The sequence below is a fragment of the Podarcis pityusensis genome, assembly GCF_964106645.2.
Source record: "Podarcis pityusensis genome assembly, chromosome: 9".
In the NCBI taxonomy this organism is placed as follows: domain Eukaryota; kingdom Metazoa; phylum Chordata; class Lepidosauria; order Squamata; family Lacertidae; genus Podarcis; species Podarcis pityusensis.
Genome location: NC_138034.1, coordinates 57,225,218 through 57,253,025, shown reverse-complemented (window position 1 = coordinate 57,253,025; position 27,808 = coordinate 57,225,218). Strand labels below are relative to the sequence as shown.

The 27,808-nt window shown below is 42.7% G+C and overlaps 1 protein-coding gene across 1 annotated transcript; it reads left to right on the top strand.

The window, feature by feature from the left end:
* The first annotated feature begins 4,572 nt into the window (after nt 1-4,572).
* METAP1 (methionyl aminopeptidase 1) lies at nt 4,573-26,962 on the top strand. Its single transcript, XM_081020949.1, has 11 exons — nt 4,573-4,763; nt 10,433-10,484; nt 11,782-11,894; nt 13,151-13,211; nt 14,757-14,848; nt 16,699-16,782; nt 18,672-18,810; nt 21,096-21,227; nt 22,093-22,236; nt 23,703-23,768; nt 24,685-26,962. Exons 1-11 carry the CDS (start codon nt 4,650-4,652, stop codon nt 24,846-24,848), a joined length of 1,161 nt encoding a protein of 386 aa, XP_080877075.1. The 5' UTR covers nt 4,573-4,649; the 3' UTR covers nt 24,849-26,962.
* Nucleotides 26,963-27,808: the final 846 nt, after the last annotated feature.

Here is a 27,808-nt window from a genome sequence, read left to right as displayed (position 1 = left end):
GTGGCACTTTCCCATGCATAAGACAGTGGTGCGATGCAATCTTCTGTAAATTTGCTATCGGGCATTACTGTGTTTAGTGAGGCTTACTCTTAAGTAAGGTTAAGTTTTGTTGGAATGTGCCTACTCGCTTTTGCTGTGAAACTAGTACAAATGAATGTACTGTACACTGTTCACCCAAACTAGACAGTTCTTGTTGCCCCTTGAGCAATTGAACCATGAGTGTTTTATTAGAGCTCCATCACTTTGGAAGGTTTATCAGGAGCATTTGCAGCATTTGTGAAACCCTCGTGTAGTTTGTGGTCATGATCCAATGAGGATTTACATTCACTAAAGCAATAGTGTGTCAGGGTTTATAGTTTCCTCTTCAGCATCTCATCCCTTAAGCCATTTCCATCCTGCACCATAAACTGGTATAATTTTATTGTATCACGCCAGTTTGATTCACGAGACCACTAGGTGGCATACAATTCAAAATCCATAATACAAGCAGTGGCACAAACAAGACGCAACCACAGTCGTTACACAGTGCTTATAGCTGCCCTAAAATCTTTTATTAAAATGAGCCTGGCAGACCTCTTGAGAGGGTGTTCTGGCATGTGGTTGCCACCACAGTGAAGGCCCTGCTTCTAGCAGAAACCAGTCTGGTTTTACATAATGAAGAAATCTAACGCAGAGCCATCCTATAAGATTGTAGTACATGGGAAGGGGGAAGCTTAAAATCTGGACCCTATGAATCTTTATTTAGATAATTCCTTCCAGGTAAACGTTGCCCTGAATTTTTGTTTTACATAATTTGCTTTTATATACTTTCACATGGGTGTTTATTGATTTTAGTTTGCATTTTGTTTAATGTTACTGTTTGTTTTTGATATTGTATATCCCTTAGAAATTTGTAAAATATTAAGCATTTATACATTCTAATAAATAAAGTGAATTGCAGCTGTTTATATTCTGAGTATGCATGTGTGAGAAACGATTTAGAATCATAGAATCATAGAGTTGGAAGAGACCACAAGGGCCATCGAGTCCAACCCCCTGCCAAGCAGGAAACACCATCAGAGCACTCCTGACATATGGTTGTCAAGCCTCTGCTTAAAGACCTCCAAAGAAGGAGACTCCACCACACTCCTTGGCAGCAAATTCCACTGTCAAACAGCTCTTACTGTCAGGAAGTTCTTCCTAATGTTTAGGTGGAATCTTCTTTCTTGTAGTTTGGATCCACTGCTCCGTGTCCGCTTCTCTGGAGCAGCAGAAAACAACCTTTCTCCCTCCTCTGTGTGACATCCTTTTATATATTTGAACATGGCTATCATATCACCCCTTAACCTCCTCTTCTCCAGGCTAAACATGCCCAGCTCCCTTAGCCGTTCCTCATAAGGCATCGTTTCCAGGCCTTTGACCATTTTGGTTGCCCTCTTCTGGACACGTTCGAGTTTGTCAGAGTCCTTCTTGAACTGTGGTGCCCAGAACTGGACACAGTACTCCAGGTGAGGTCTGACCAGAGCAGAATACAGTGGCACTATTACTTCCCTTGATCTAGATGCTATACTCCTATTGATCCAGCCCAGAATTGCATTGGCGTTTTTAGCTGCCGCGTCACACTGTTGGCTCATGTCAAGTTTGTGGTCAACCAAGACTCCTAGATCCTTTTCACATGTACTGCTCTCAAGCCAGGTGTCACCCATCTTGTATTTGTGCCTCTCATTTTTTTTTGCCCAAGTGCAATACTTTACATTTCTCCCTGTTAAAATTCATCTTGTTTGTTTTTGCCCAGTTCTCTAATCTGTCAAGGTCGTTTTGAAGTTTGATCCTGTCCTCTGGGGTGTTAGCCACCCCTCCCAGTTTGGTGTCATCTGCAAATTTGCAGGGGAACTATATAATAAACCTAATTATGAGTGGATCTGAAAACAGATATGCACCTCTGAATCATAGTCTACATATCCATAATTCATGAAATGTGGAAGGAATGGGAGGGGGATGTTGAATACATCCTGTTCTTGATGTACTCCCATTATCCAATGTATTTTTGATTAATCTATTATTAGTGACTAGACAAAAAAAAATAAAGAATATGTTTTATTATGCACATGCCAGCATTCTGTTACAACTGACAAGATGGAGTTTGAATGCCACTACTTTAATTTGGCTTCAAGATACACCCCTTTCTGTGAATTTTCTCTTTATTTTTTCATTTTGTGGAAATTTTTGTGAAAAACTAGAAGAGCATGGCTACGTATATTTCAGGGCTTGGAGCCAAAGCCATTAATATTTTTATTGGAAGATATTATTTGACAGTGCAATTATGTATTTTTGCATTCTTCATGCTTCACAACATTTTCTATACATTACGTTTGCATCTAATCTGTACAACCCATTTGTTTCTTTCTTTATAGTATTTCTTACCTGCCCTTCACCATGAGGTCCCTGGGGTGGTTGCAACAGTATAATATATAATATACTGTTGCAGATATGGAGTAACAGTTTGGGGGGCCAAGGCACCTTTAACAGAGTTAGTCAATGTTAGAAATTAATAAAATGCTAAGAATTTGGGACTTTGAAGGGAAGACACCAGGACAGTAGAAAAATACAGGCTAAGCTCCCTTGCCAGGCCATGGTCTCACCTGAGGTAAAGGTGAAGGTACCCCTGACCGTTAGGTCCAGTCGCAGATGACTTTGGGGTTGTGGCGTTCATCTTGCTTTACTGGCTAAGGGAGCCGGCGTACAGCTTCCGTGTCATGTGGCCAGCCTGACTAAGCCACTTCTGGAGAACCAGAGCAGTGCATGGAAACGCCGTTTACCTTGCCACCAGAGCGGTACCTATTTATCTACTTGCACTTTGACGTGCTTTTGAACTGCTAGGTTGGCAGGAGCTGGGACTGACAGAAACCAACATCAAGTCTGCATCTCAGCAGGCTGGGACAGAGGCACAGAGATGGCGTGCAGGATGCCTTGGACTCCAATACTGTACTGCTGTGGGGAACAAGCCCTTCTTGAGATGTAACGCTCTGAGCTCTTTCCAAAGTAGACCCAGGTGTAAATATGTGTATGATAAACTAATTCATTGCTCCTTGATTCCCGTGGAAATGATCTGGCATGAGCGCTGGGAATCCCCTGGAATTTTGCTACTATTCAGCAGAGATTGGTGGTGGCGCACAACCTTTGTAACAATAATATTAAAACTGCAAACTTAAAATTATATTAACAAGTAAAACAGTTATTTCTCTCTTTCCCCCCTCCACATGTAATTCCTTGTGATTGAAGTAGAATATCTGGATAAAGGGAAATAGTGGAAGACAATGAAGTTCAGCCAAACATTTGCTTCCTTTTTGATGCAATTCAAAAGACAATTTTTAGTGGACAGCACCCTTAGGTCAAGGGTCAGTTTTAAAGTACTGGGGTCCAAAGTGAATGTTAGCATCAAAATGGTGCCGTATCTGGTCTGCTAGTCATGGGTTACCGTTAGCCACCACTGCTGTAAGATGTAACACTTTACTTTCAAAGTAAAGCTATTTAATCAAATCAATCAAAAATTCTATTATGAAATCTTGCATATCTGATTTTCTAAACACCGTTTTGCTGATTTTGTTTTTTAAACACTCGTGCTTTTTGCATTAATAAAACAGCCAAAACAACACTGTTTACAACACGCATGTACACGATCCAGCCAAAACAAAGCACTTTTAATCAAGTGTCAATGATTTTAATGGGAAAGTGCATAATACTGAATATACTGGTGAACATAAAACACAGAGAAATGCATTGCTTTGGGGGAAATTACTTGCAAAACTGCACATTAGCCAAAACTGCACATAAAAACCTGTGCACTAATGTGCTGGTGAAGTTTCTTTTTCTTTTTTAATTGCAAATTGCTGCAAAACGTGAAGAACTGAATATAAGATGGGGCGGGGGGGACACTGAAATGGACAGATCTTACACTGGAAGCTGCGGGGCTCTTTTCTGAAGCTTCATCCCATTGACCTCCCACCCGCTTTGGTCGTTCCTGCCCTCAAATCGGTACAACTCCCACCGCAGCCCTTCTTTTCTCACCACCACCACCGCTACTCCGCCGCCAGAACCTGGAGAAGAAAACAAGTCCAGCAACCCGACCTTTTCTTCCACCATCAAACTTACAAGTTGGAAGGCCCTTTTCGGGGATCCGAAGAGGATCCCTCGTGCTTACATTCGGGAGTGAGAGGCGCCGGGGCGCACACGACTCGGGAGTTCAGCCTCGGAGCTGCGCGTGTCTGTGGAAGGGAAAGGCACTCTGCACATGCCCAGAGGCACGCCCTCAGGATCGCCCCTGGGCTGAATGCACCCGGACACGAAGAAAAGGAGGGAGGCAAATATATATATATTTGCAACCGAGACTGACTGAAATGACGACGGCTCGGCCTACCCCGTCCCACTCCCGCCCTGCTCCAACCACACACCCACACACCCCGCCTTTTGTCGGCCTGCTCCGCTCTCGCCCAGCCGCCGGAGGAAGCGCCTACCCAGAGCGGGCAAGCGAAGGCAGGGCCGGGCCTGGAGCTCCTCCCCGTTTCAGTCAGCGGAGAGTTCCGCCTTTCCCTCCTCCCTTTCCCGGTTTGCCGCCGCCTGGCTGGGCCGCTCTTGTGGCGGCGGCGGCGGTGGCTCCTCCAGCGAGCAGCATGGCGGCCGTGGAGGCCCGGGTGTGCGAGACGTCGGGCTGCAGCAGCGAGGCCAAGCTGCAGTGCCCCACCTGCATCAAGCTGGGCATCCAGGGCTCCTACTTCTGCTCGCAGGTAAGCCCTTGCTGCTGCCCGCGCGCGAGACAGAGGCGCGCGGGCTGCTGCTGCTGCTGCTCCTCCTCCTCCTCCCAGCCCAAGACGCGGGCTGGCCGGCGTTCCCACGTTCCCTACCCGCTGAGGGAAAACACGGCTGCTGCCCGCCTTCCCACAGTTTCCTGGGAGGGGGTTTTTTATGCCCGCGAATGGCTACCAGAGCTCCCGCCGCAGCTCCTCCCGTCCTCCCCGAAAAGCAGGTGGCGCATGAGGGCTGGGCCTGTCCCCAGGCAGCCCGAGCACGTTTTTTACTCGGAAGTAGCTTCCCAGGGGCCTGCTCCCGAGCCCCCTTTGCAAGCAGGACTCTCTCTCTCTCTGCCTCCCAAGTTGGCCTCCTTACGCCCTCCCCCTTGGGTGCCCTGGGAAACGTCTGAACCACACAGACACGGGTTTTATTATTTGCTTGTTTCCATGCTCTCTGGGGGTTTCCTTCCCTCCCCGCCCCCGGCAAAAATAGCGCCCTCCTGTTGTGGCCCTGGGTTTCTTAAACAGGTCGAAATGGAGAGGTGGGGAAGGAGCTGGGTTTGGGGGCCCCCATTCTGGACCAGGGGAGCCTACGGAGCACCGCTGCCTCCCGCTGCAAACAGGCCACAGAAATGCTGAAGCGGTTCTTCCTTTTGTGTGTCCCCCGTTCTGTGTTTCCATGTGCAACAGCTGTTTTTATCTATTTCAGCTCTGTCATCACGATTTGCAGGGCATTTTTCGGAGAGAAAGGGGCTGGGTATGATGGCTGTGTGTGTTTTCCCCCCAGCCTATCTACAAGTAATTGTTTTGGTGCTTCAGACATTTTTTTTTTATTGCAGAGTGGATTTCGCTTCAGGTTTGTGCTTCAGAAAAATATAGAGAACTCTGTTTTTTGGCGGTACTATTCGTGCACAGTGTGTTTCAGCGTGAGGTTTTATCAGAGCCAGGACTCAGTCCTGGAACTATTTTACTTTTTAATTGTCTCACTTAGTCCTAGATCATAATTGAGAAAGGTGACTCTGAGCATGTGTGGGGAACATTACTTTCATCATTTATTTGCATGCATAGGTTTGCAGTTTGTCTGACTTGTGAGGTTTTCGGTCAGTTTGAACTGTGGCACCTTTATTTTTCAGAAGCAAGCCAGTTTTTGCCCATATATGGGTTAGAAGTGTGCTTTGTCTTAGATATCTAGGGTATCTGCCTCATGGGAAATTTAATCACTGAGATTGACACACAGCCTCTTAACTAATATTTCAAAAATTCACACTTGATGATTGGCTTTGACATTGTACTGTGCTAAAAGTTTCATGGGTTAATTATTTAACATGCATCATGTGGAGTTGTTTCTTTGGCCATGTGACACAACTGTCTTCCTGGTTATAGTCATACATATTTGACTTTGCAGATTTTAGTCCTTCGGAGCTAAATTTCTTGGAAAGAATGAAATACGGTGTAGTCTGATGTTGACTGACTGTATTTCCTAATATGCTGATTTCAGGAAACTGTAATTATAAATGCGATAATAATAGATTTTCCCCCTCTTAAAAGAAATGTAGAATGCATGAAGTCTTGCAAACCCCAAATCATTCAGTCTCTCAAACCTCAATGGCATTTCCATTGATTAAAAGAAACACAAACAATATAAAGTGCCCAAAGACACAAACAGTAAAATCTTTTTGTTGTGCCTTGTACCATTATAATTACACACATAGCAAGAGGTGTGATAAAACAATATTTTAAAAGAGAAGTACTTGAGTCCTGGAGATATAGGCTTACTACTTACCACTTAATTTCTGGGGTTAGAAATATATCAGTGTTGTGTTCAGCTATCTCTGAATCTTGATGCTGCAACATAATACTATCCTAGAGTTGAGAGTTCTAAAAAGACAGTTACTGCAACTTAGTGTTGCCATTCTAGTTTCTCAGGCTCCTAAAAGCTCTGAGTGATAACAGCGGTATCTGTTTACAGTGACCTTTAATACATTGAATGGCTGATAGGAATCTTAAGTGTGTTTTGATTTTAAAATGACTAAATTTTGCACCAAAACAACTAAAAGAGCACCAGGTGGAAGAGTAATATTAATAAGATAGAAATGTGAGGACGCAAGTCAGACAATTTATCCAAAGAACATACGAAGTTGGCCTGCTGGATCCAGCACCCTGTTCTCACATTGGCCAAACAAGATGCCTGTGCTCTGGCCAAACAGACAGCGCTCTGCCTACCTGCAGTTCTCAGCAATCCAGAGGCACAATTACTGGTAATTCTCCATTTAGACCATTATTGTCTGCACTGTGACAACAGCTCTCCAAGGTCTCAGGCAGAGACCTTTCTCTTTACTAGTTGACGCTTAGAATTGGGAATACTAGGGATTGGACTGGGACTATTTTTTTTAATCACCAACCAGACAAAAGAAGCAAAACTTGAAAGATGTCTCTCTCTTCACACTACGTGAATGAACATTAAAATGGTAAACATGAGTGTAAAATGATGCAGTTTGGGGCAGAAACCCTCCAGTATCGCATACACGCAGATGGGATCTGAGCTTATACCTTCTATTTGTGTCTGAATAGCTATATAATCAAGGATACTTGTACCTCAGCGTTAGATGTAGGCAGAGTGATATAGCAGCATCATATGCTCCCAGACCAGCTCTTTGAGATTGACTAGATCAGCCTTTGTGAACCTGGTGCCCTCCAGATGTTTTTTGATTATTTCTATCAGCCATAGTCAGCATGGCTGTACTGAAACTGATCTAGTTCATTCAGTGGTGCTTTGAGTTCAGTTTTTCACGTGTCAATTCTCATCCACCTACATGAGACTGATCTGCTCAGTGTCCACGCTTGGAAGGTTGGACTTAGAACCCCAGTCTGCCAGGTCCAACCTGCTATTCAACCCATTGGCTCCGAATGATCGAAGCCTGTGTTTGGAATCATAAACTTTACAAAAACACAAGTCCGTGCTGTAATGTGAAGACTTAGGCTTGTGCAGATCTACTTTGTTTTTATTACTAGAACCCAAAGATCTACCAACCAGAGCCAGTTAGTTATAATGAAAGGACAGGGTGCATCCAAGCACACGATAAATTTTGTTTTCAGTACCAGACCACAGTCATTTACGATATATAGTTAAGTTATTCATATACCACTTTTCAGGCAAACCCCCACAAGCTGTTTGCATTGAGTTATTATAGAATCAAAGAATCGTAGAGTTGGAAGAGGGACCCCAAGGGTCATCGAGTTAATCCCCCTGCAATGCTGGAATCACAACCAAGACATCCATGACAGATGGCCTCCCAACCTCTGCTTAAAACCCCCCAGTGAAGGAGCGTCCACCACCTTCCGAGGGAGTCCGTTCTACTGTCACACAGCTCTTACTGTTGGAGTGATTAAAAATAAAAGTAGCATCATTTCCCCCTTGTAAGGGTAGTTGGCCCATTTGGAAGAGCTGCAAAGTTTGCAGTGGTAACTTACGTTGGATCAGCTCTCGCTGACACAAGAATGCCCATTTACGAATGTTGGGGAACTGGTAGCAATGCCTTCATGAGTTAGACACCACAAGAACAGAAAATCTCATCTCCTAGTAAACGAAGTGGTAGGAGATGACTCATCCCTTGTGTTATGTTTGAAAACAGCCTTCGGAAGGACCTTGAGTTAATCCAATCCAGCATTATTTTTCAGTGGGATAGGGATGAGTTGCATCTGCTCTTTTATATGTAATGTTTTTACTCTTGCTTTTACACTTGTTTTTAATGTGTGTTTTTGTAAGTCTCCCAAGCTTATCTTTCTAATAAATAAAATGATAATACAAAAACAACCCTGCTGCTGTTAAAAGCGGTTCTCTTGTCTTTTAACGCACTGCTGGTAAACAGAAACATAAGCGTTCAGTAGGACTTTTTTTAGGACATGAACGCTTTTTGCGTGTGACTGGTGGACTGTATTCCTGGCACCCACATTATACATGGGTCTGTATTGACCTCCCTGCCACACAATGCAGGAATAGATTGTAGCCACTGTCTTAATATGTTAGGAGCGTAGTCCAAAAAGAGCAAAGAGAACACCCAGCCTTTTTATTAGTTGGTACTGCTTCTGTGTGAAACAGGCTCCACCGCTGCTTCATGTTTAGTTCTGTTAAAGATTGTGGGAGCAGCTTTAAGGATGTTGCCTTATTTCTTACTGGAAATGGTTCTGGCCTGCATAACAATGCTAATATGGTTCCTTCATCGTATCTGGAACTTCAGAGTCCCCCTGATCGCCCACAGTGGGACAGATTCCGTATTTTTCTATAGCAGGGAGGGGATGAGTGTGACAAAAAAAGGAATGTTTTTGAGTAAAGAAAACATGAGTAATTTTGACTATCGCTGTCTTGGCAGCTGAATGATTGTTTTTAAGTTTGTGCGCAGAGGTGGAGATGATGCTTCACAGGCAAATAATGCTTGCTTGTTTTTTGAGGGTGATTAAAAAAGGGGACAAAAAAAAGCCTTTGGCATTATTATTATTATTAATTTATTAAATTTATATGCCACCCTTCATCTGAAGTTCACAAGGCGGTTCCCATGGAAGTGAATTCCCTTAGTTGTCTAAATAAGTTTATGGAGGATAACAGGAGTGGGATGCGCGTCTGTCTCAATTCAAGGGTTGCAGTGTGTGTCAAGTTAATCTGGTGTTTTGTGTGAAGACACCAGTGTGGAAAAGGAGAGGGCCTGGGGGGAAAAAACCAGCCAAAAGGTTCAAATCTGTCTCTCTTTATCAGTAGCTAAATGGTGTCCTTGAGCTAGCTGAAGCTGCTTCTGGAGGTAGCAAATAAACAAAATGGAAAATCTTCCGGTGTCATAAATCCCATTACTTTTCTTACAAGAATGGGAAAATGGGACAGTTTCACCATAACATGATAGCTGCTGGTGAAATAATCACGTTTGCTCTTGGTAATTACATAGCGGGAGATATTCACTTGATTCAACATGGCTTCATGTGCACATTTGACCCCTTTTGGAAGACGGAAAGGTGGGCATGGCGAATGGAAGCATATAAACAATTAGATTTGGTGTCAGTGCTAGATTTGGATTTTGCAGCTGGTATGTGAGGCTCAGGGAGGGGTGGCACCTGCAGACAGGAGAGGAAACGGAAGCATCCATACACAGTCTGCAGAGGGAGTTAAGGGATTGTGGAGCTGGCAGTGGTGCAATCTCCACCCATAATATGGCTGATTACTTGTTTGGTGCTGTGAAAATATTGTTCAGGGTGGATTACCATCAATGTAATAATGGGAAAGCATGGAGTACTAAGAAGGTTCTCCTCACCTGTGCCATTGGTCCTTTTGCCATGGAGTTATTCTTCTGTAATCCTCTGGGAATTGTAGCTCTGTGATGGGAACAGGGGTCTCCTAATAGCTCACAGCACTCTTAACAAACTATGTTCCCCACGATTCTTTGGGGGAACCCATGAACTGTTAAAATGGTATCACAGTGCTTTAAATGTGTGGTGCATATGTGACCTCTCCAATTAACATACTGTGTTTGAACTGAAATTGGATTTCTTAATGATGTAAACATACTCCTGTCTACTTTATAGTCTATGTCTTGTAGCTTGCAGAACTACTTTATATGATTTAAATATATTGCAAAGCATTGCTAACTTTATACCACTTGCCTTTTTCTTTTTTCTTTAAGGAATGTTTTAAGGGAAGCTGGGCTACTCACAAGTTGCTACACAAGAAAGCAAGTAAGAAAATACTTTTGCTTTTATCATACTCTTTTGTTGCCCTGACTTGCACAGAGTTATAGGGGGTGGGGAGGGGAGGGTTGTAAGCCATTAATCCAGCCCCTTGTTCAGTGCAGTTGTTCCATTGTTAAAGCATTCCAGATGGCTTTCCAGCACTTGCTTGAAGACCTTCAGCAACAGAGAGCCTGGCCCCCTTTAGGTAATCTGTCCCACTGTGAACTGCTCTTTCTGTTAAGATGTTTATCTTCATGTTCAACCAAAATCCACTCTCCTGTATCTCAAGACCATTAGATAGGGAGAGAAAAGTTCCGTGAGTGTCAACTTAAGGCCAGTGTGAAGATGGGTGCTCCTTTATTAGGCAGTACTTTTCAAGTCCCTCACAATTTTGGCCCAATTTTCATTAGGCATCGACCTGTTGATTGCGATCAACCAGTTGGACATAGCTTGACTATACCACTTCAAATTGCAGGTATGGACTTGCATGTAATTGCATGCAACTCCATACAGCACACATTCCCTTCACATTCTCTCCAAACAAAAAGCTAGGTGTTGTGGGGGGAAAGGGCTTTCAATTAGCCTTCTCCCTGATGTGCTTCCTTTCTATGTACACTAATCTTTTTTTGTTTATTTTGTTATTTGTTTGGATGGGCATTCAGTTACATGTGAGGCTATATTGTCGGAAGCGGTGTAGCTCAGACGCAGGTTTGAAGCTTTAGTTCCTTTCCCCCCAAAAAACCTTCTGTTTATTTTCCGAGTCTCCCATGCATTCAATCTTACCCAGTGTGAGTGGGTGTGTTACTGGAGTTTTGACTTTTTTGTTTCTTAACCATTGCTGTTCTTCACCGCATCAGAAGTTGCTTCTAAATAGCTGTGAAGGGTGTTGGAATATTATTAATGGCCAATGTGGTTGAGAGAAGCTGATGCAAATAAAAGCACAGAAAGTGAACAGAAAGTCCGTGGCACTCGTGGAAGCCATAAACTTTCAAATAATGGATTTGATCTATGTTCTGGTTGTAGTTGCAATCTTGAAATCTAGGTTAGGTTGCTTATGTATCATATCTTAATCCAGTTTCAGGAGCCTTTTAACAAACCAAAAAAAAAGTAGATTGGATCTGTATTTCAAGGGAAAAGCAAGCTTAAAAAGTCCTATTCTAAAGGAAAAGGAAGAGTTATGAATATACTTCTCTAATTCATTTTTGACAGATATTCCTTCTGGGTTTTTTTATGAAGTTGGTTGTCTTATAATTATAGCATTATTTTGTAATTTTGTTTTGTTGGGTTTTGTTTTTTTTTGCAGAGGATGAAAAAGCGAAGCGGGAGGTTTCTGCCTGGACTGTAGATGGTGACATTAACACAGATCCCTGGGCTGGCTATCGATATACTGGAAAACTTAGGCCACATTATCCACTGGTAAGTAGCTGAAATAACTGAAATGGTGTATCACTTTTAAATCCTGCTGGTGATCAAACTGCAGTAAGAAAATTTCTTAGCAATTATGCTGCCCAGTTGGAAAAATGGTAATAGAACTGTAATTTTGTAAGACACTTACACAATTCCGGTTGTTAGGTTTTCAGGGGACAATATGCAGCAAAAAAAAAAAAAAGTCAAGGCACTATCATAAATTAGAAGACAGCATTAGGAGAGTATAAATTAATCCTATGGAAGGAGGACAAAGGAAAGGAAGGGGGCGGTCAAATCAATTTTAGCTGGATATTCAATAATTTAATAGTCATGTTCTCATGCTCCATTCCCCAGCCCACAGATATCTTTCAGCCTGCAAATGGCTGAGCCTATACTGCTAAGCAGCAGAGCAGTTTGATGTGAGTAGATCTGATTTGGCAACACTTATTGGTCCTCTACTACTAAGAACCTCAAAGTGTGTCGTGGGATTTGGTGCATATAGCTCATTTTGTGTTGGAGAAGGTGGAATGGGGGCAAAGCAGGGAGACAGAATCTCTGTGGCGGTACTGCAGAACCAGAGAGCTTGCGGAATGTATGTATGTGGGACACGAGTTTAAATACAAAGTTGGCTAGCAGGTAACTCTGCTCTTGCCTTTGTGCACTGAATGCTCTGTGGAAGAGGGTTTTCATCCTGTAGTAGTGGGAGATTAAATTCATCTGGTGTTTCAGTTTTTGAAGAAACACTTGATAATAAAGGGTAATCACTCCCCTCTGCAGTAGATCTGATTAATGTAACAACAAGCACAATCATTTTGGGGTTTCCCCAAAAGCAGTGTCTTGTGATTTCTTTGCTCAGAAATTATTATAGTTTATTCAATATCTATACTGCCCTTTGCCAAAGTTTACAAAGTTTACAGGGCAGTTTACAATATAAAAACACAAAAATACAAACCATAATAACAAACAAAAATAATAACTACCTGTTCTTACTATTAAATAAATTCCTCAGTTGGTGGGTTTGCATTATTAAGATATAGTTTCTGAAACCATAGTTTGTTTGTTTGTCCAAACTCTGCTCAGCTTAGCTATGGTTTGTTTACTACCAAAAATCTGACTCTATAATCTGAAGCCATGGTTTTATTGTTGGGGAATAAATCTTGTTTTGTTTGGTGTTTTGTTATGTTATAAGCTCTTGGCTTTAGACAATGGATATCAGATAGGCTATAAATATAAATACATTTAAATCCCAATTGTTCTTTATTTAGATGCCAACAAGACCTGTGCCGAGTTACATTCAAAGGCCGGATTATGCTGATCACCCGCTAGGTAATTGCAGATACAGAACAATTCTCACTTTTCAAACTTGCGTTTGATTTAGGCTATATTAATTTTCTTTCAGAATGGATTTGTCTCAGATGGGTTTATCAAAAGCTAAGCTTATTTTTAGCAACCAGTTCCTTTAGAAAACAAGGCTTCAAAAAGCACTTAAAAACCCCAGTGAAGGTCTCAAACAGTGATGTTTCTTGAATCTCCAAATCTAGCATTGACTCTATGCTCTCACTGGATAGCAGAAATTTAGTATATAGCAGCAGTCCATGCTGTTTCAGCCATAGTTTCTAGCTAGAGAACTGTGTCAAATGAATTGCTTGGGGAAAAGGTAAGTTTGGGGAGAGGTTCCCCCCCCAAAAAACATGTTTGAATGGCAGCTTGATCAGAGTCCATTAAAAGTGGGGTATCACATGGGATATGCAAGGGAACTATAGCCCCCTCAGACATCCCCTTTAATGCTCACCAATACTCTCGGCTTTTTTTTGTTAAATATGTGGAGAGGGTTTGACTTTTTTGAGGGGGCAGTTTCTGTCTGTGTTCAATTTGTTTGGTGTGTGTGTGTAGAGGTGCTGATTGTTTTCTGGGGTGGGAAGTGGTGAAAGCCTGTACACCATTCTTTGTGCTTCCATGAATTCGTGTACAGTGGTACCTCAGGTTACATATGCTTCAGGTTACAGACACTTCAGGTTACAGACTCTGCTAACCCAGAAATAGTACCTTGGGTTAAGAACTTTGCTTCAGGATGAGAACAGAAATCGTGCTCCAGCAGTGCGGCGGTAGCTGGAGGCCCCATTAGCTAAAGTGGTGCTTCAGGTTAAGAACAGTTTCAGGTTAAGAACTTAAGAACGGACCTCCAGAACGAATTAAGTACTTAACCTGAGGTACCACTGTATATGTTGCCCACAACAGTTTCCTAGATTCCTAATGTGCCCCCAGGTCCAAAAAAGTTTGGAGACCCCTAAATAATATATATAAAACATTTATTACTTATACCCTTCCCATCTGACTGGGCCTCCCCAGCCACTCTGGGCAGCTCTCAACAGAATATTAAAAACACGATAAAACATCAAACATTAAAAACTTCCCTAAACAGGGCTGCCTTCAGATGTCTTCTAAAAGTCAGATAGTTGAGTCATGTTGAGTTTCTGCTAGGCTTTTCTTTCACAATGGGGGGTGCAAATATGGTGGGTGGGTAGTCAAAACGTGAGAATGAGGAAGAAGAAAAGTCACTTTCCCAAGTGCTGTTTGGTATGTGGGTTTTGTGTCCCTTTATATCATAAACATCTTGTCATGCATCTCCCTCTGCATACTTTCACCACTAACCCATTGTCAGGCATTTCTCTGCTACTCAAAAGCTAAATGTTAATACTGCCACTCGGGGGGGGGGGGTGTGTGCTGGGTTTTTTGGGGCGTATGTCATTTTACTGCTTCTCTTGAAAAGAGCTATTTCAATTACATTAGCGCAGGTTTCGGGATACGGGAAACTTGCATCCGTTAACTAAAAATTATTATGACTAGGTAATAATTGACGTTTCTCTTTAGGCATGTCTGAATCGGAGCAGGCTCTTAAAGGAACTTCTCAGATAAAAATTCTTTCTGCAGAAGATACAGAAGGGATGCGAATAGTGTGTAGGGTAAGTCTATTTTGGAAGATGTTATAATCCCAACAAATCTTAAGAGGGAATAGTTTTTGCATGCTTGTTTGAGTGAAAAGCACAAATAATTTGAGGTGTACCCAAAAAGGTGAAATCTTACCATATGTAATGAATAATGTTGAGCATGATTTCTGGTAAGGTCCATATCTCAAGAGTTGCCAGAATTGCATGGCTTTGTGTATAACAGTTTTTTAAACTGTACCCTACATTTCATTTTGTTTTGTCAAGATTTGTACGTGAAATTCTGGTTAATGAATATTTTAGCCAGCATGATGACTTTTTAAATTTAGACACTAATCAAATGTTTTATGCATGCTTTAATATGTTCGTTCTGAACACCCCATGCATTTGAATTAGCAGCATTTATAAAATTTCAGAAGAAGCTACTAAAGTTCAGTTAATTTCTTCTGTTTTATATAAATGGTGGTTACAAAAGCTGTGTGATTGCTGAGTGTCTACCACTTATTTTCTGTCTCCTGGGAGAAAGACTTCATGGGGAGGAAATCGCATTTGGTATTGGTCGTCCCTTCTCTTATCACAATAGAATAATAATAATAATAATAATAATAATAATAATATAATTTATTATTTGTACCCCGCCCATCTGGCTGGGTTTCCCCAGCCACTCTGGGCGGCTTCCATAGAAATAAAAAATACAGTAAAATATCACACATTAAAAACTTCCCTGAACAGGGCTGCCTCAAGATGTCTTCTGAATGTCAGGTAGTTATTTATCGCTTTGACATCTGATGGGTGGGCGTTCCACAGGGCGGGCGCCACTACCGAGAAGGCCCTCTGCCTGGTTCCCTGTAGCTTTGCTTCTCGCAATGAGGGAACCGCCAGAAGGCCCTCGGCGCTGGACCTCAGCGTCCGGGCAGAACGATGGGGGTGGAGACGCTCCTTCAGGTATACTGGGCCAAGGCCGTTTAGGGCTTTAAAGGTCAGCACCAACACTTTGAATTGTGCTCGGAAACGTACTGGGAGCCAATGTAGGTCTTTCAAGACCGGTGTTATGTGGTCTCGGCGGCCGCCCCCAGTCATCAGTCTAGCTGCCGCATTCTGGATTAGTTGTAGTTTCCGAGTCACCTTCAAGGGTAGCCCCATGTAGAGCGCATTGCAGTAGTCCAAGCGGGAGATAACTAGAGCATGCACCACTCTGGCGAGACAGTCCGCGGGCAGGTAGGGTCTCAGCCTGCGTACCAGGTGGAGTTGGTAGACAGCTGCCCTGGATACAGAATTGACCTGTGCCTCCATGGACAGCTGTGAGTCCAAAATGACTCCCAGACTGCGCACCTGGTCCTTCAGGGGCACAGTTACCCTATTCAGGACCAGGGAGTCCTCCACACCACAAGAACTTTTGTCCCGGTTCATGGTCTGTCTTGCCCCATCTGTAGCTTTCAATGAATTAGCAGTGTTCTACTGCATACTTTCTGATTGCTGCTATTTCATTCCTCCTCTGGCGTGGGCAGAATAAACAAACCAGAAAGCCTTGCACTTCTTGTAATGTCTGAATGAGGGATCATGGTTTGCCGCTTCCTAGGAAACCACAGTCCGTAAACCAGCAACAAACCATTGCTTAGGGTTGGCTAGTGACTATGGCTTAAGGAGCAGCATGGCAGATCCCTGGTTTGGACATAACAGGATGTCAAGGCCTTCTTCATTTGTTTTTCTTGCTCACTCTAGGGGAGAAGCAAAGTGAGAGCTGTCGGCCAAAGTGTAGTAATTCTCTGCTTGTTCATTGGTAACCTCTGATAAGTCGGAAACCCTGACTTGTTATATGTGAATGTGGCCTCTGTTTTGATGATAACTTCTGCTTCTTTGTCTTGCAGCTTGCTAGAGAGGTATTAGATGTTGCTGCCATGATGGTAAAGCCAGGTGTAACTACTGAAGAAATAGACCACGCTGTTCATCTAGTAAGGATACTTCACTGAGCTTCTGGATTTTTGTTTCTGCTGTGCCTTTATAATTGGTATATTTGGTAACACGCTTCCTTGATCTTCCTGTGCAGTTACAACTATACATACTCCATCGCTCAAAGCACGATTTCCATTTCTTAAAGCAACCTGAGAATGCCAAAGGTTCTCCGGTGTCATTTGCTTCCATATCTGTAGCCTCTGACATTCTCTAATGGGCCCAATATAGTATTGTAAAATGTCCTTCCTTGCCCACCTTCTTTCCTACCAAGTTTGCTCTGTAAACAGTAGTTGTAGGATGTGGCATTCTTCTGCCCTGTATGCAACTCTGGCACATATGCCAGGACATTTCAAGGAGGCTGTAAGCACTAAGGTGCAACTCTACCCATCCTCCCACTGCAGTGGAAATAGTTTTTTAAATTATTAATAGAAGTTATCTCAGCAGGGTTTCAGACTTGCACATTGCTGCATTAAGCGGATGAAATAATTTTAAAGAAAAGTAAAGATTTTAAAAATATGCATAGCATTTAAATGGCGCTGTAGTTCCAGGGGCTTCAGATAAGCTTTTAAAATGTTCTTATAAGGTAAGTCTGTATTATTGTACCTGCATTGAACATAGCTGCCTAATACCAGGTCATATTATAGCCTATGACAGCAGGTCTGGGTCTCAGACAGAGGTCTTTCTACTTCATCCTTTCTTGAAATGGAGATGTTTAGAATTGAACCTGGACCTTTGGTATGCAGAGCTTGTGCTGTGGTCCTTCCCCATGTTGCCTGGTGCTGATAACGCTGAGGTTGCAGGTTCGATCCCTGTATGGGACAGCTGCTGCCAGAGACCAGGCTGAGGAGTGCTGCTCTGATGAGGAATGGTGGGAGCCTCCCCACCCCTCTGCTCCTGACCAAGATCCTGAAGCTGCCCAGGAGCAGTGGGGCAGTATAGATTTGGAACAGTGGTTTGTAGAGGGGCATAGTTCTGAAGGCAAAAGTTGGGAAGAACTGGGTTGGGGAGTGAACAGCAAAGTGAAGACGAACTGGAAGAGAGAGAGAGCCAACAGACTCTCTCTCGCTGGAAAGTGTCCAGCCTATCAGTCCAAGGTCACGTAGAGCAGATAAGGTGGCTAAACAAAAAGCACGGTAGTTGTGAGATCAGGGTGCAAGACGGAAGTGACTGGGGGGGGGGAAGTGGGTGGAAACCTTAATTGGGAGCACCTTCATTCTGAGAATGGCTGCTCTGTTGGTTTTCTGCGATCATTAAAGCCTCTTTAAATGGTAAGGGACTCTTTTCACTTTGTCCTGCTTATCTACGGCCAAAGGGAGGGAGGAAGCCGAGTCCCTGGAGCCTGACAGTTGCATATTTCTGTATTGCAGGGGCTTGGACTAGATGATTCTTAGGTTCCTTCCAACTCTAGAATTTTATGATTCTATGACTTGCCTAAATCTGTCTGGAGTTTGTGGTATGGGGAACATTTGACTTGGAGACTTGTTGGTTCAGAGCTCAGTCCCTTGGCTACCTCAGTGCACCAGCTCCTGAATTCACAGCCAGGGGCAGATTATTCTCAAAAAAACATTTAGATTTCCCCCCCTTGTGGATATGTTACATGGAAGCATGTAATGTGCATATGAGTCAGACAGCTGTTAATGTAGGCTAGAGTAGCAAGCTGTGTTTCACAGGACTGTTTGGTTAAGAAGACCCCCATGTAATCCAGAAGCTTAGCACAGCACTGAAACATTTGGTCTAGGAAAAGGTTACCAGCCCATTCCTAAATAAATTGACTTGGACATAAGTCATGCTGGTTTGGTGGATCATATTTCCATATTGTCACACTTAGGCCCCTTGCCTTTGTCCTAATTCCTTTAGAATAATATGAATATTTCAAAATCTCTTTCAGGCTTGCATTGCCAGAAATTGCTATCCTTCCCCGCTGAATTATTATAATTTTCCTAAGTCTTGCTGCACGTCAGTAAATGAAGTGATCTGCCATGGAATCCCAGACAGGCGACGCTTACAAGAGGGTGATATTGTTAATGGTAAGAAAACCGATTAAGTAATTTTAGTATCCTTTTAAAAACTTGGTATGATGTTTGGAAAGATGCCACTAATGAATAGGACTTATATTTCGATTCCCCCACCCTCCTTGGAAATACAGGTTGGTCTTACTGTTTGTTTGTTTTTTAAATTCTAATGGTGAAACTCATTTCTCTTTCTTAGGTGCATGTAAGTTAAACTGTAAGCTGTGCTGCTGGGGGTGGGTGTGTTCTCCATAAAATATTTCTTTTTTTCTATTATGCAGAATCAAAGCTGCAAATGAATATTCTATATGGGCTGTGTGAGCTGGGCTCAGGCGCACTGATACCTTTTGCGGCCAGTACTGCTATACATCCTGGTGTATGATAGCACAGCGACCTTAAAGTAGATGGAGGAAATGTGTGTGGTGGTGGGGGGGGGGGGGAGGAATTGCAACAGTGCGTTCTAAATATCTTCCAATAGTGGCAGGATATAATTCATTGCATTGCCTGTTGGCTCCCTACCCAAGTACTTTGGCTTTTCAAGTGATTGGTCTTTGCCTTCCTGCACGTCTTCTGAAATCATATTGGAATAAATAATGAGTTGTTCTGGAACTATTGTGGAGTGAGCTCCTTAAAATTTGCCTCCTAAAGTTGGACCCTGCAAAGCTGTGGGTACTAGCCAACAAAATTGTCCCATTAGCCCAAAGACTTCTGCCTGTGCAGTGGGACTTCTTCATGTGTGCTCCTGTCCCTCCCAAAACTGTTTTGAGGCTTTCCCCAGTCTTCTGGAGAAGATTTTGGGGCCGGGGTAGGGCTTGAAGGAGAGGAGGGTTTTGTGTTAATGGAACAACTTCATTGGATGTAACCCTCTGACCTCAAGCCCCATGAAGTTACCTTATACAGTATGCTTGTCTCTTTACATGGAGGTTCAGTTCCAAGGGTTACATATATGCATGAAAATAGCCTATACCCAAGCCCTTGTAAGCTGCCCCACAGTTAGTGGGATGTGGAGAGTGAGAACTGGCACACTGAGCAGGCCTTGCCCAGCAAGCAAGGCAGAGAGCTTAAATGCTCTTTTTGTGCTTGGTAGGGACGCCGGTGGCGCTGTGGGTTAAGCCACAGAGCCTAGGGCTTGCCGATCAGAAGGTCGGTGGTTCGAATCCCTGCGACGGGGTGAGCTCCCATTGCTCAGTCCCTGCTCCTGCCAACCTAGCAGTTTGAAAGCACGTCAAAGTGCAAGTAGATAAATAGGTACCGTTCTGGCGGGAAGGTAAATGGCGTTTCCGTGTGCTGCTCTGGTTCGCCAGAAGCGGCTTAGTCATGCCGGCCACATGACCCGGAAGCTGTACGCCGGCTCCCTCGGCCAGTAAAGTGAGATGAGCGCCGCAACCCCAGAGTCGGTCACGACTGGACCTAATGGTCAGTGGTCCCTTTACCTTTACCTAACCCAAGCAGACCTGGTGCGAAAGAGCTTTTATGCTCTCCATCTTGCTTGGGAGTTGACGTGTGCAGTTTCAACCATCTTGTCTTCAGCCGTGTATGGTTGGAATCGCAGAAGCCAAATGCACGTAAGGTGCAGGCTTATTGTACTGAATCAGACCAGGAGTGTGTCTAGCACAGTGTCCCTTCTGACCAGCAGTGAGACATTTTAAAACAGAAACTGTGGCCAAGTAAACTTATATCTGTCAAGTCTTATGAGAGGTCTTTCTGCACCCCCTTTTTAAAAGCTGGAGTTGATGCAGATTGACCCTGGGACATTCTGCATGTAGAGCAAACGCTCTCACAGTGAGCCTATGGCTCTGCTTTTCCACTCTTTGTTTTCATCCCCAGATCCTAGGGCAGTAAGAGGCCTATAGCTTGTCCCATGAAGTCCACCTGTCTCAAAGTAGAATTGTCTCCACATTAACTCCTACAGTTTACGCACATCATAAACCAGGGCATTGCTGTCAAAAGGATTTTTTTATTGACTACAACCGGTTGTTTTTTGCCTTAAAGTCCCACCTTCCTTCTCCAATATCACAATGTTACCCATTCACTCTGACCTGTCTGCGGATAACACAAGTCGATTTGCTGTGTAATCCTTTGCATGCCTCCTTGGAAGCACTGCGTTCATGGGTGCTTACTCCTAAGAAAGTGTGCATAGCCTTAATGTTGTCAGAAAAGCTTCTTAATATAGCTTCTCATTCTCTCTGTACTTGCTGGTTTTATGGCATCTTTCCTCAATATAATCACATTTCTTTTATAATAATTTTAGGGTCAGAAACATGAAATACAGGAAATGCAATGTTTTCTCTTGTTCTTTACAGTGGACATTACTGTTTATCGTAATGGTTATCATGGGGATCTCAATGAGACATTTTATGTTGGGGAAGTTGACGAGGGTGCAAAGAGGCTAGTCCAGACAACATACGAGTGCCTAATGCAAGCCATTGATGCAGGTAAGGGCTGGCTGGAGCCTATGGCTTCATGTCTCATTTTTTCTTTCTTGTTTTATCTCTGACATGCAACTGATAGATATTCTGGGCGCTGTTTCATTATGGAGTGTGCCTTAATCCAAGGTAATGCACTGTGCCAAATCACTGTCAAAAGCTATACCTTCAGTGCTGCTGAATGGCATACAAAGATCAATCTGGAGTGATTAATTGCAATAAATTACTTGAATACTCAGGCTTGAATAGACACATTTATGGAGATTCAGCTACAAAAGAGGTGGAGCATCAAGTTCAGGATTTCTTTCTGGATATCTTGATAGCTGCAGTCTGTTTATCTTGTCAGATTACAAAGGCGTGATAAATATTAAATAAGCAGAAGTGTTTGAAGGCATACTCTGAAATTTATCAGCTTTAGGCACGCTATAAGCTTTTTGTTTTGATTTTGTGGGATAGTCTGCAAATACTTAGTAGGCCAGACAGTGAGCTTTGACAGTTAAACGCATTAAAAAGCGTAGGTTGCACAGATGACTGGAGTTATTTCCCATGAAATGTTTGGCATTTGCAAAGGTTCATTTCTTTATTATTTTTAGCAGTGAAAGCTAGATTGGAAAAGATTACCAGCATAACTGTCTGAATATCAGAATTTAAATCTTGCATTTCTGAAGTATTAGATTAGAATTCCCTCCCTTAGAATACTTTTCTGCCGTAAGATCTCCTTTGAGGAGTAGTGTTTGCCTGTTGCTGAATGTTCTTGTGCACACAAAGGATCATTTCTCCTGGGCAGAAATACAAATAATAACCTTTGCCTTCATCAATTAGCTGATCCTGTTTGTGTTCATTTTAGTAAAGTAACATATGACTTACTTTGCAGTGAAACCTGGTGTTCGATATAGAGAGCTGGGAAATATTATACAGAAACATGCTCAAGCCAATGGATTTTCCGTAGTTCGGAGCTACTGCGGGCATGGGATTCACAAGCTTTTCCACACAGCTCCCAATGTGCCACATTATGCCAGTAAGTATGGGCAGTTTCTGCTGCTTCTCAGTTGATAGCAATCATTAAGAATTAACTATTCCATGCACTTCCCCAGACTAAAATAATGAATTCCCACATCCTGTGAGCTGTAGCCATAAAGAGCTTTTGGGGTAAGTTTTACAGAGATAGCAGAGGTACATGCTTCACATAGTTCAATTCAGATTGGCACAAGAGTGAAAAGTAGCCTCCTTCTCTAATCATCCTTGTGACAGCGATTATCAGCTTAAATATGCCTTATTATAAGTCAGAAGCAAGGCAGTAAGGCAGCCTTCTCTAACCTGGTGTTCTTCAGATGTTTTGGACTCAAACTCCCATCAACTCCAGCCAACATGTCTGTATTTGTTGGGAGTTGGAGTCAAAGATATATAGTGGGCATTAGGTTAAGGAAGGCTGTAGGAGAGTATTTGCTTTCCATGCAGGGAGCCCCAGTTTCTGTCTCTGCTATTCCCAGTACAAAGGATCTAATGAAACTGCTGCCATTTGAAGCAGACAGAGCTGGGCTAAAGGTCTGCCTGTATGAAGCCGCTATATATTTATTGATATTATTATCATCTCTGTATATTTGAAATGGCATGCAAAGACCACCAGTTCAACAATAAAAGCAGCAGAACAATTAAGGTTGTTGTTGTTTAAAAAAGAAGAAATCTAATAACCTAAGAGCAGAAAAGGACAACTTAAAATAGTGCCATCCCCACTCAAAACCAACAGCAATAAAATTACAAAACAAGTGAGTTGCAGCGGACTTTACTTCTTGTGGAAGGGCAGTCCACAAAGAAACACCACCAGTGAGAAAGGACTCTCCCGAGTTGCCACCCACCTGCTTTTTTTTACCTGGCTGGGGCATGTCCTCTGTGAGACTGACTTCACAATATTGGCTCCACAATTTGGTCTGTGCTCCTGTATAGACCACACATGTATCTCCTCAAATATAGCTAGAGCCTTGGTCTCAGGAATAATGTGAAATCGTGAGCTGTTTAGCTAAACTGTGGATCATTTTAACATCAGACCCTGAGCCTGCTTCGAAACCATGGTTTCTTTTGGATTTACAAACCAGGATCTGAAACCACAGTTATGCGGCTGATTTGCAAACCACAGTTTGTGCTAAATGGGACTGGTTGTGTTCTGAATTGACAAATGACTTTGGGCCCATTACTTCACCTAAAGAGGCTGCTGCTCCATGGAAATGGGGCAGGAGTGAACTTAAGCTGAGCGTTGAGCAGATGGGAAACCAAAGCAGTCAAGCGATGGTTTGCATGTTGTAAATCAGAACTCAAAAAACCATAGTTTGACCTTTCAACACTATGGTTGGCACAAACCACAATTTTGTGTTGCATTCCAATCCAGAGGTAGAAACAAAATTACCATTAAGTTCCCATTACATTTTATCTTGTATCTCTGACCTTCTGCGAACTCTTACACTCTCTTGATCCCTTTTGCCTTTTCAGAAAATAAGGCTGTTGGTGTAATGAAGCCTGGCCATGCGTTTACAATAGAACCAATGATCTGTGAAGGTAATTATGCAGCTGTGGATCTAAGGGATGTTAATTCTGATTGCAGCCATTTTTCTGAATGACTTTTCTTGGTCTCTACTCAGGAAACACCTACAGGGTTAATGCTTCTCAATGCTTTGTGGCTCACCTATAACTTATTTACTACAACAGCAATTTCCTACTGAGCATTGCTAAATAATGTCTTTGCAGCATGTACTGTATTCCTGGCATTACAACTTGTTCATGTGGGCACAAAGGATTATATCACCTGTAAAGTCATCTAAGTGAAATGTTAGCAGTTCTTAACAAGGTCATATGAACAGTCAAATTCTTCCAAAAACATTCGAGGTCCAATTAGACACCAGAAAAGAGCCGCGCTGTTGAGCATCATATTTCTTAAAAGACTTTACTTCAAGAGATTCTGAGGTGGTCTTTGGTTTTCTCAACCTTTTACCTAGTGTCTACCTTTTTGTGTAACAATTACATTTCAGAGCATTTTCAGCCATTGTTAACAGATTTGGTAAGGTAGAATCTCTATTCGCCAACCATTTTGCACAATGCAGACCTTAGTTAAATTAAGGCGATAGTTTGTGCTGTATTATTGATTCTTTTATTGGCCATTCTTTTTATACTGGAATCACTTTGATATGCCTCATAGAAAGTGGTTCATAAAATAAATAACGAATAGACGAATGAATGGAAGCAATATGCTGGGATAGTATATTATGAGTGTCAGCAGGATGCCCTAGTCAACAACAAAAATGGAAGTGAATAGAGGAGGCGCAGGAAGAAAAGACACAGGCATCAAGGCTATTTGTACAAAAGTAAAAAAACAACCCAAAACCTAAAATTGCTGATCAAAGACTCCTTTAAAAAATGTATGACGTCCTCCCTCCTTTAAACAAGAAATTCTAAATTTTTGCATTCTTCTCATTAGGTGGGTGGCAAGATGAGACCTGGCCTGATGGCTGGACTGCTGTGACGCGAGACGGGAAGCGTTCCGCCCAGTTTGAACACACACTTCTGGTCACAGATACTGGGTGTGACATCCTAACCCGCCGGCTGGATAGCATTCGCCCTCACTTCATGACTCAGTGCTAGTGTAGACCAAGCTGCGAAGCCTGAACCCAAGCATCTCTTCTGCTCTGTACTATGTGTTTCACTAAGAGTACAGGCTAAAAGGGGGGGGAATTTATCACCTGTTTTTCTTCTTCTTGACTGTAGGTAGGAGATGCAGCCTTGCATTGAGAGGTTAATGCCGTAGGCTTGAAAAGCAGGGAAGTTTGAGAGCCCCAGTCTGCTCTCCTGCCACCCCAACATTGTTTGAACTTTTCTCTTTTTTTCTTCAAATCATTGTCCTTATGGTACCTCATTTCACCCCCTCAGCCGGGCTTCTGTCACTGCCGCCGCTCTCAGTAGCCACACACAGCTTCTTTTCGTGGTGGATGCAAGGATTCAGAAACAAGCCTTTCTGTTTTTACAATACCTGAGAGTTTAAACTTTTTCTTGTTCCAAAGACAACCCTTCCTTAGCTGTTTAAATGGACTGGGCTTTCATCTGTGTATAATTCAGAGGTGGAATTTTCTACTTGAAAATGTTGAATCGGAATTTTGTTCTGTCTACCCCTCTTCCACCCTGTTGTTACTGTATATGGAAGTATAATATCTGCCTGTTAATTGATGGGCCTGTTTCTCTTTGGCTGGCAATTGCTACAGGTAGTTCTCTGTCTAAGGGGGCTGGGGAGGGACAAAATTACTGAAATGCTGCCCTGTGCAGGTTTTTTTTTTACCAAAACATGGCCTCAAGACGGGTAGTGCTTGGCTGCCAATGATGTTCCAAGGTTCGCTTTGAAGCAGCTAGTTTTTAATTTTAGATAAGGAATGAGATTGAAATGGGGAAGAGTTTCTGTTCTCCTGTGTGCATTCTAAAGAAGGGGATGTCCCAGAAGTCCAAGACCAATCTCTTTAACAGCTTCTTTCTAATCTGCAGTTCATTTATGTGCATGTAACCATGGCCAAGTGGTTGCCTGCCATGCAGACCACTTGGTGCATGGTTTCAGTTAATATTACAGAAATTGTGACATGCTACTTTGCAGGAGCTGGATCAATGGCTCTGTGTTTGGATTGCTACTTCTGTTCTGGATACTCCCATTCTGAGATGGCCAAAAAACCACCTCACTGGATTGAAGGAGAGATTTCACCAAGTAGTCATGAGAATTGGTCTATATCAAGTGTTCGACTCCCCCCCCCCCCCGTGCTAGCGGACTACAACTCCCATCATTCTCTAAATAATAACAATAGTAATAATAATTCCCAACCACTTTAGCCAATGGGGAGGGATGATGGGGATCCAAGACTGAATACTGTGTCTACAGAATAGAGAAAAAGTTGCTGATCCTGTTTTTATTTTGCAGTCTGACCACCTTTTCATGGCTCTTTGTGGAAATTGTGCGATATTCCAGTTAGCCACTGCAGTTGTTTCACCAAAGCAAATTGTTCTAAGCAAAGATAATGCACTTGAAAGAAGCAAAAATTGGCCAGCCCTTGAAATTGCTTGTGTTCTTAGGCCAGGTACAGTACGGTCAATTCTGGCATAATTTATCCTCCCACTTTTTCCAGCGGTAACTTTGTAATACAGATCTGGGAGATACTACTACTGCTGTTGGGGAAGATTTGTTTCGTTGGGCTTAGGCAGTTGCTGCTGAGGCTTCCATTACACAGAGAAAGGTGGTTTTTCAACCACATTTTCTTGCCTAGTGCCCACTCTAACCTTACAATGTTGGGAGTTCAGTAAACTAGTGCAGAGAAATCCGGTCATAAAATCATGGGCACAACATGCCACATTTCTACTCTGGTGTCGGACATCTTGTCAGAAGAATTGCAAGGAGTTCTAAAAGCCCTCAGCATCTTACCCATGTCAACAGCACATAACTTCAGTTCTTTAGACAGCTTAGGGCGGTTGTGAGTAAACTCAACAAGAAATTGAAAGAAATCTTTCCCAGAGTGCCTCAGTTCTTTTTTCTTTCTGAAAGTGTATTGTTGGGACAATGTTTTTCATTCTGTAATGTGTTTAAGAGGCGGTAAAGTGACTCAGAAATGTTACAAGCACTTTCGTGCATGTGCAGAGATTTTAACAAAACAGGCTGCAATATATCTTGAGTGGAGTTAACCAATGTATGCAATACATTTAAGGAGATTAAAAGTCTGGATGGTTGACCCTGGAGTCTATTTTGCCAGTTACTTTTAAGCAGTATAACCTACTTCTCCCTTTTAATCTTCTCCATGATTAAAGGATTGACTTCAGCTCATGGAATTAAACCTAGCGATTCTTCAGGGAAACCATTCAGTGATGATGAAATAGGGTATGTTCAGCCCTGGGCCCAAACTGATCCTACTACATGTGTTTTTTAATGTACATTTTCAATCTGCAAACAAAGTGGAATCAGACATAGTGTTCTTTCCTGAATGGTAGGACAAGCTGGCTCACCCCCGCCCCGCAGTAAGACAAGCTGCCTCCTCCCTCATGAATTGCAAGCAGCTCCATAAAGACTTAACGGTGAGAAAATCAACTGGGCAGGGGAGCGGAATGTTCTACATTTTAATCTTGCAGAGCAAACCAACTTTTTGCATATGCAAAATCTTCCCGCTGGTATAGATGCAGCTCTCTGAATAGCCCAGTTCTACCTTTTTAAATATACAAAATCTTAGCTAGAAGCCTGGTAAGTAATTGCTGAATTGGGGTTTGGCTAGCAAAACAACCCATGAAGGTGAAGGCAGGAATTTTGTGTGTGAGAGTTTTTCCAGCTCACGCAAGCCTAAACCATAGTTATACAGAATAATGAAATGCAGGACTATATGGCAAATGGTGCTATGAAACTAGGATTTATTCAGAGTAGAGCCACTGAAATTAAGGAACATGATTTGGGTCCCTTAAATTTCAGTAGATTAATTTGCACATGTAGATTAATTTACCACCCTCGCAAAAGTGGGGGGGGGGGGGAAGGATGAGATGCAAGTAGAACAGTCTTTCTTCAAAGCTTAAAAGGAGTTAGCAGGAGTTAC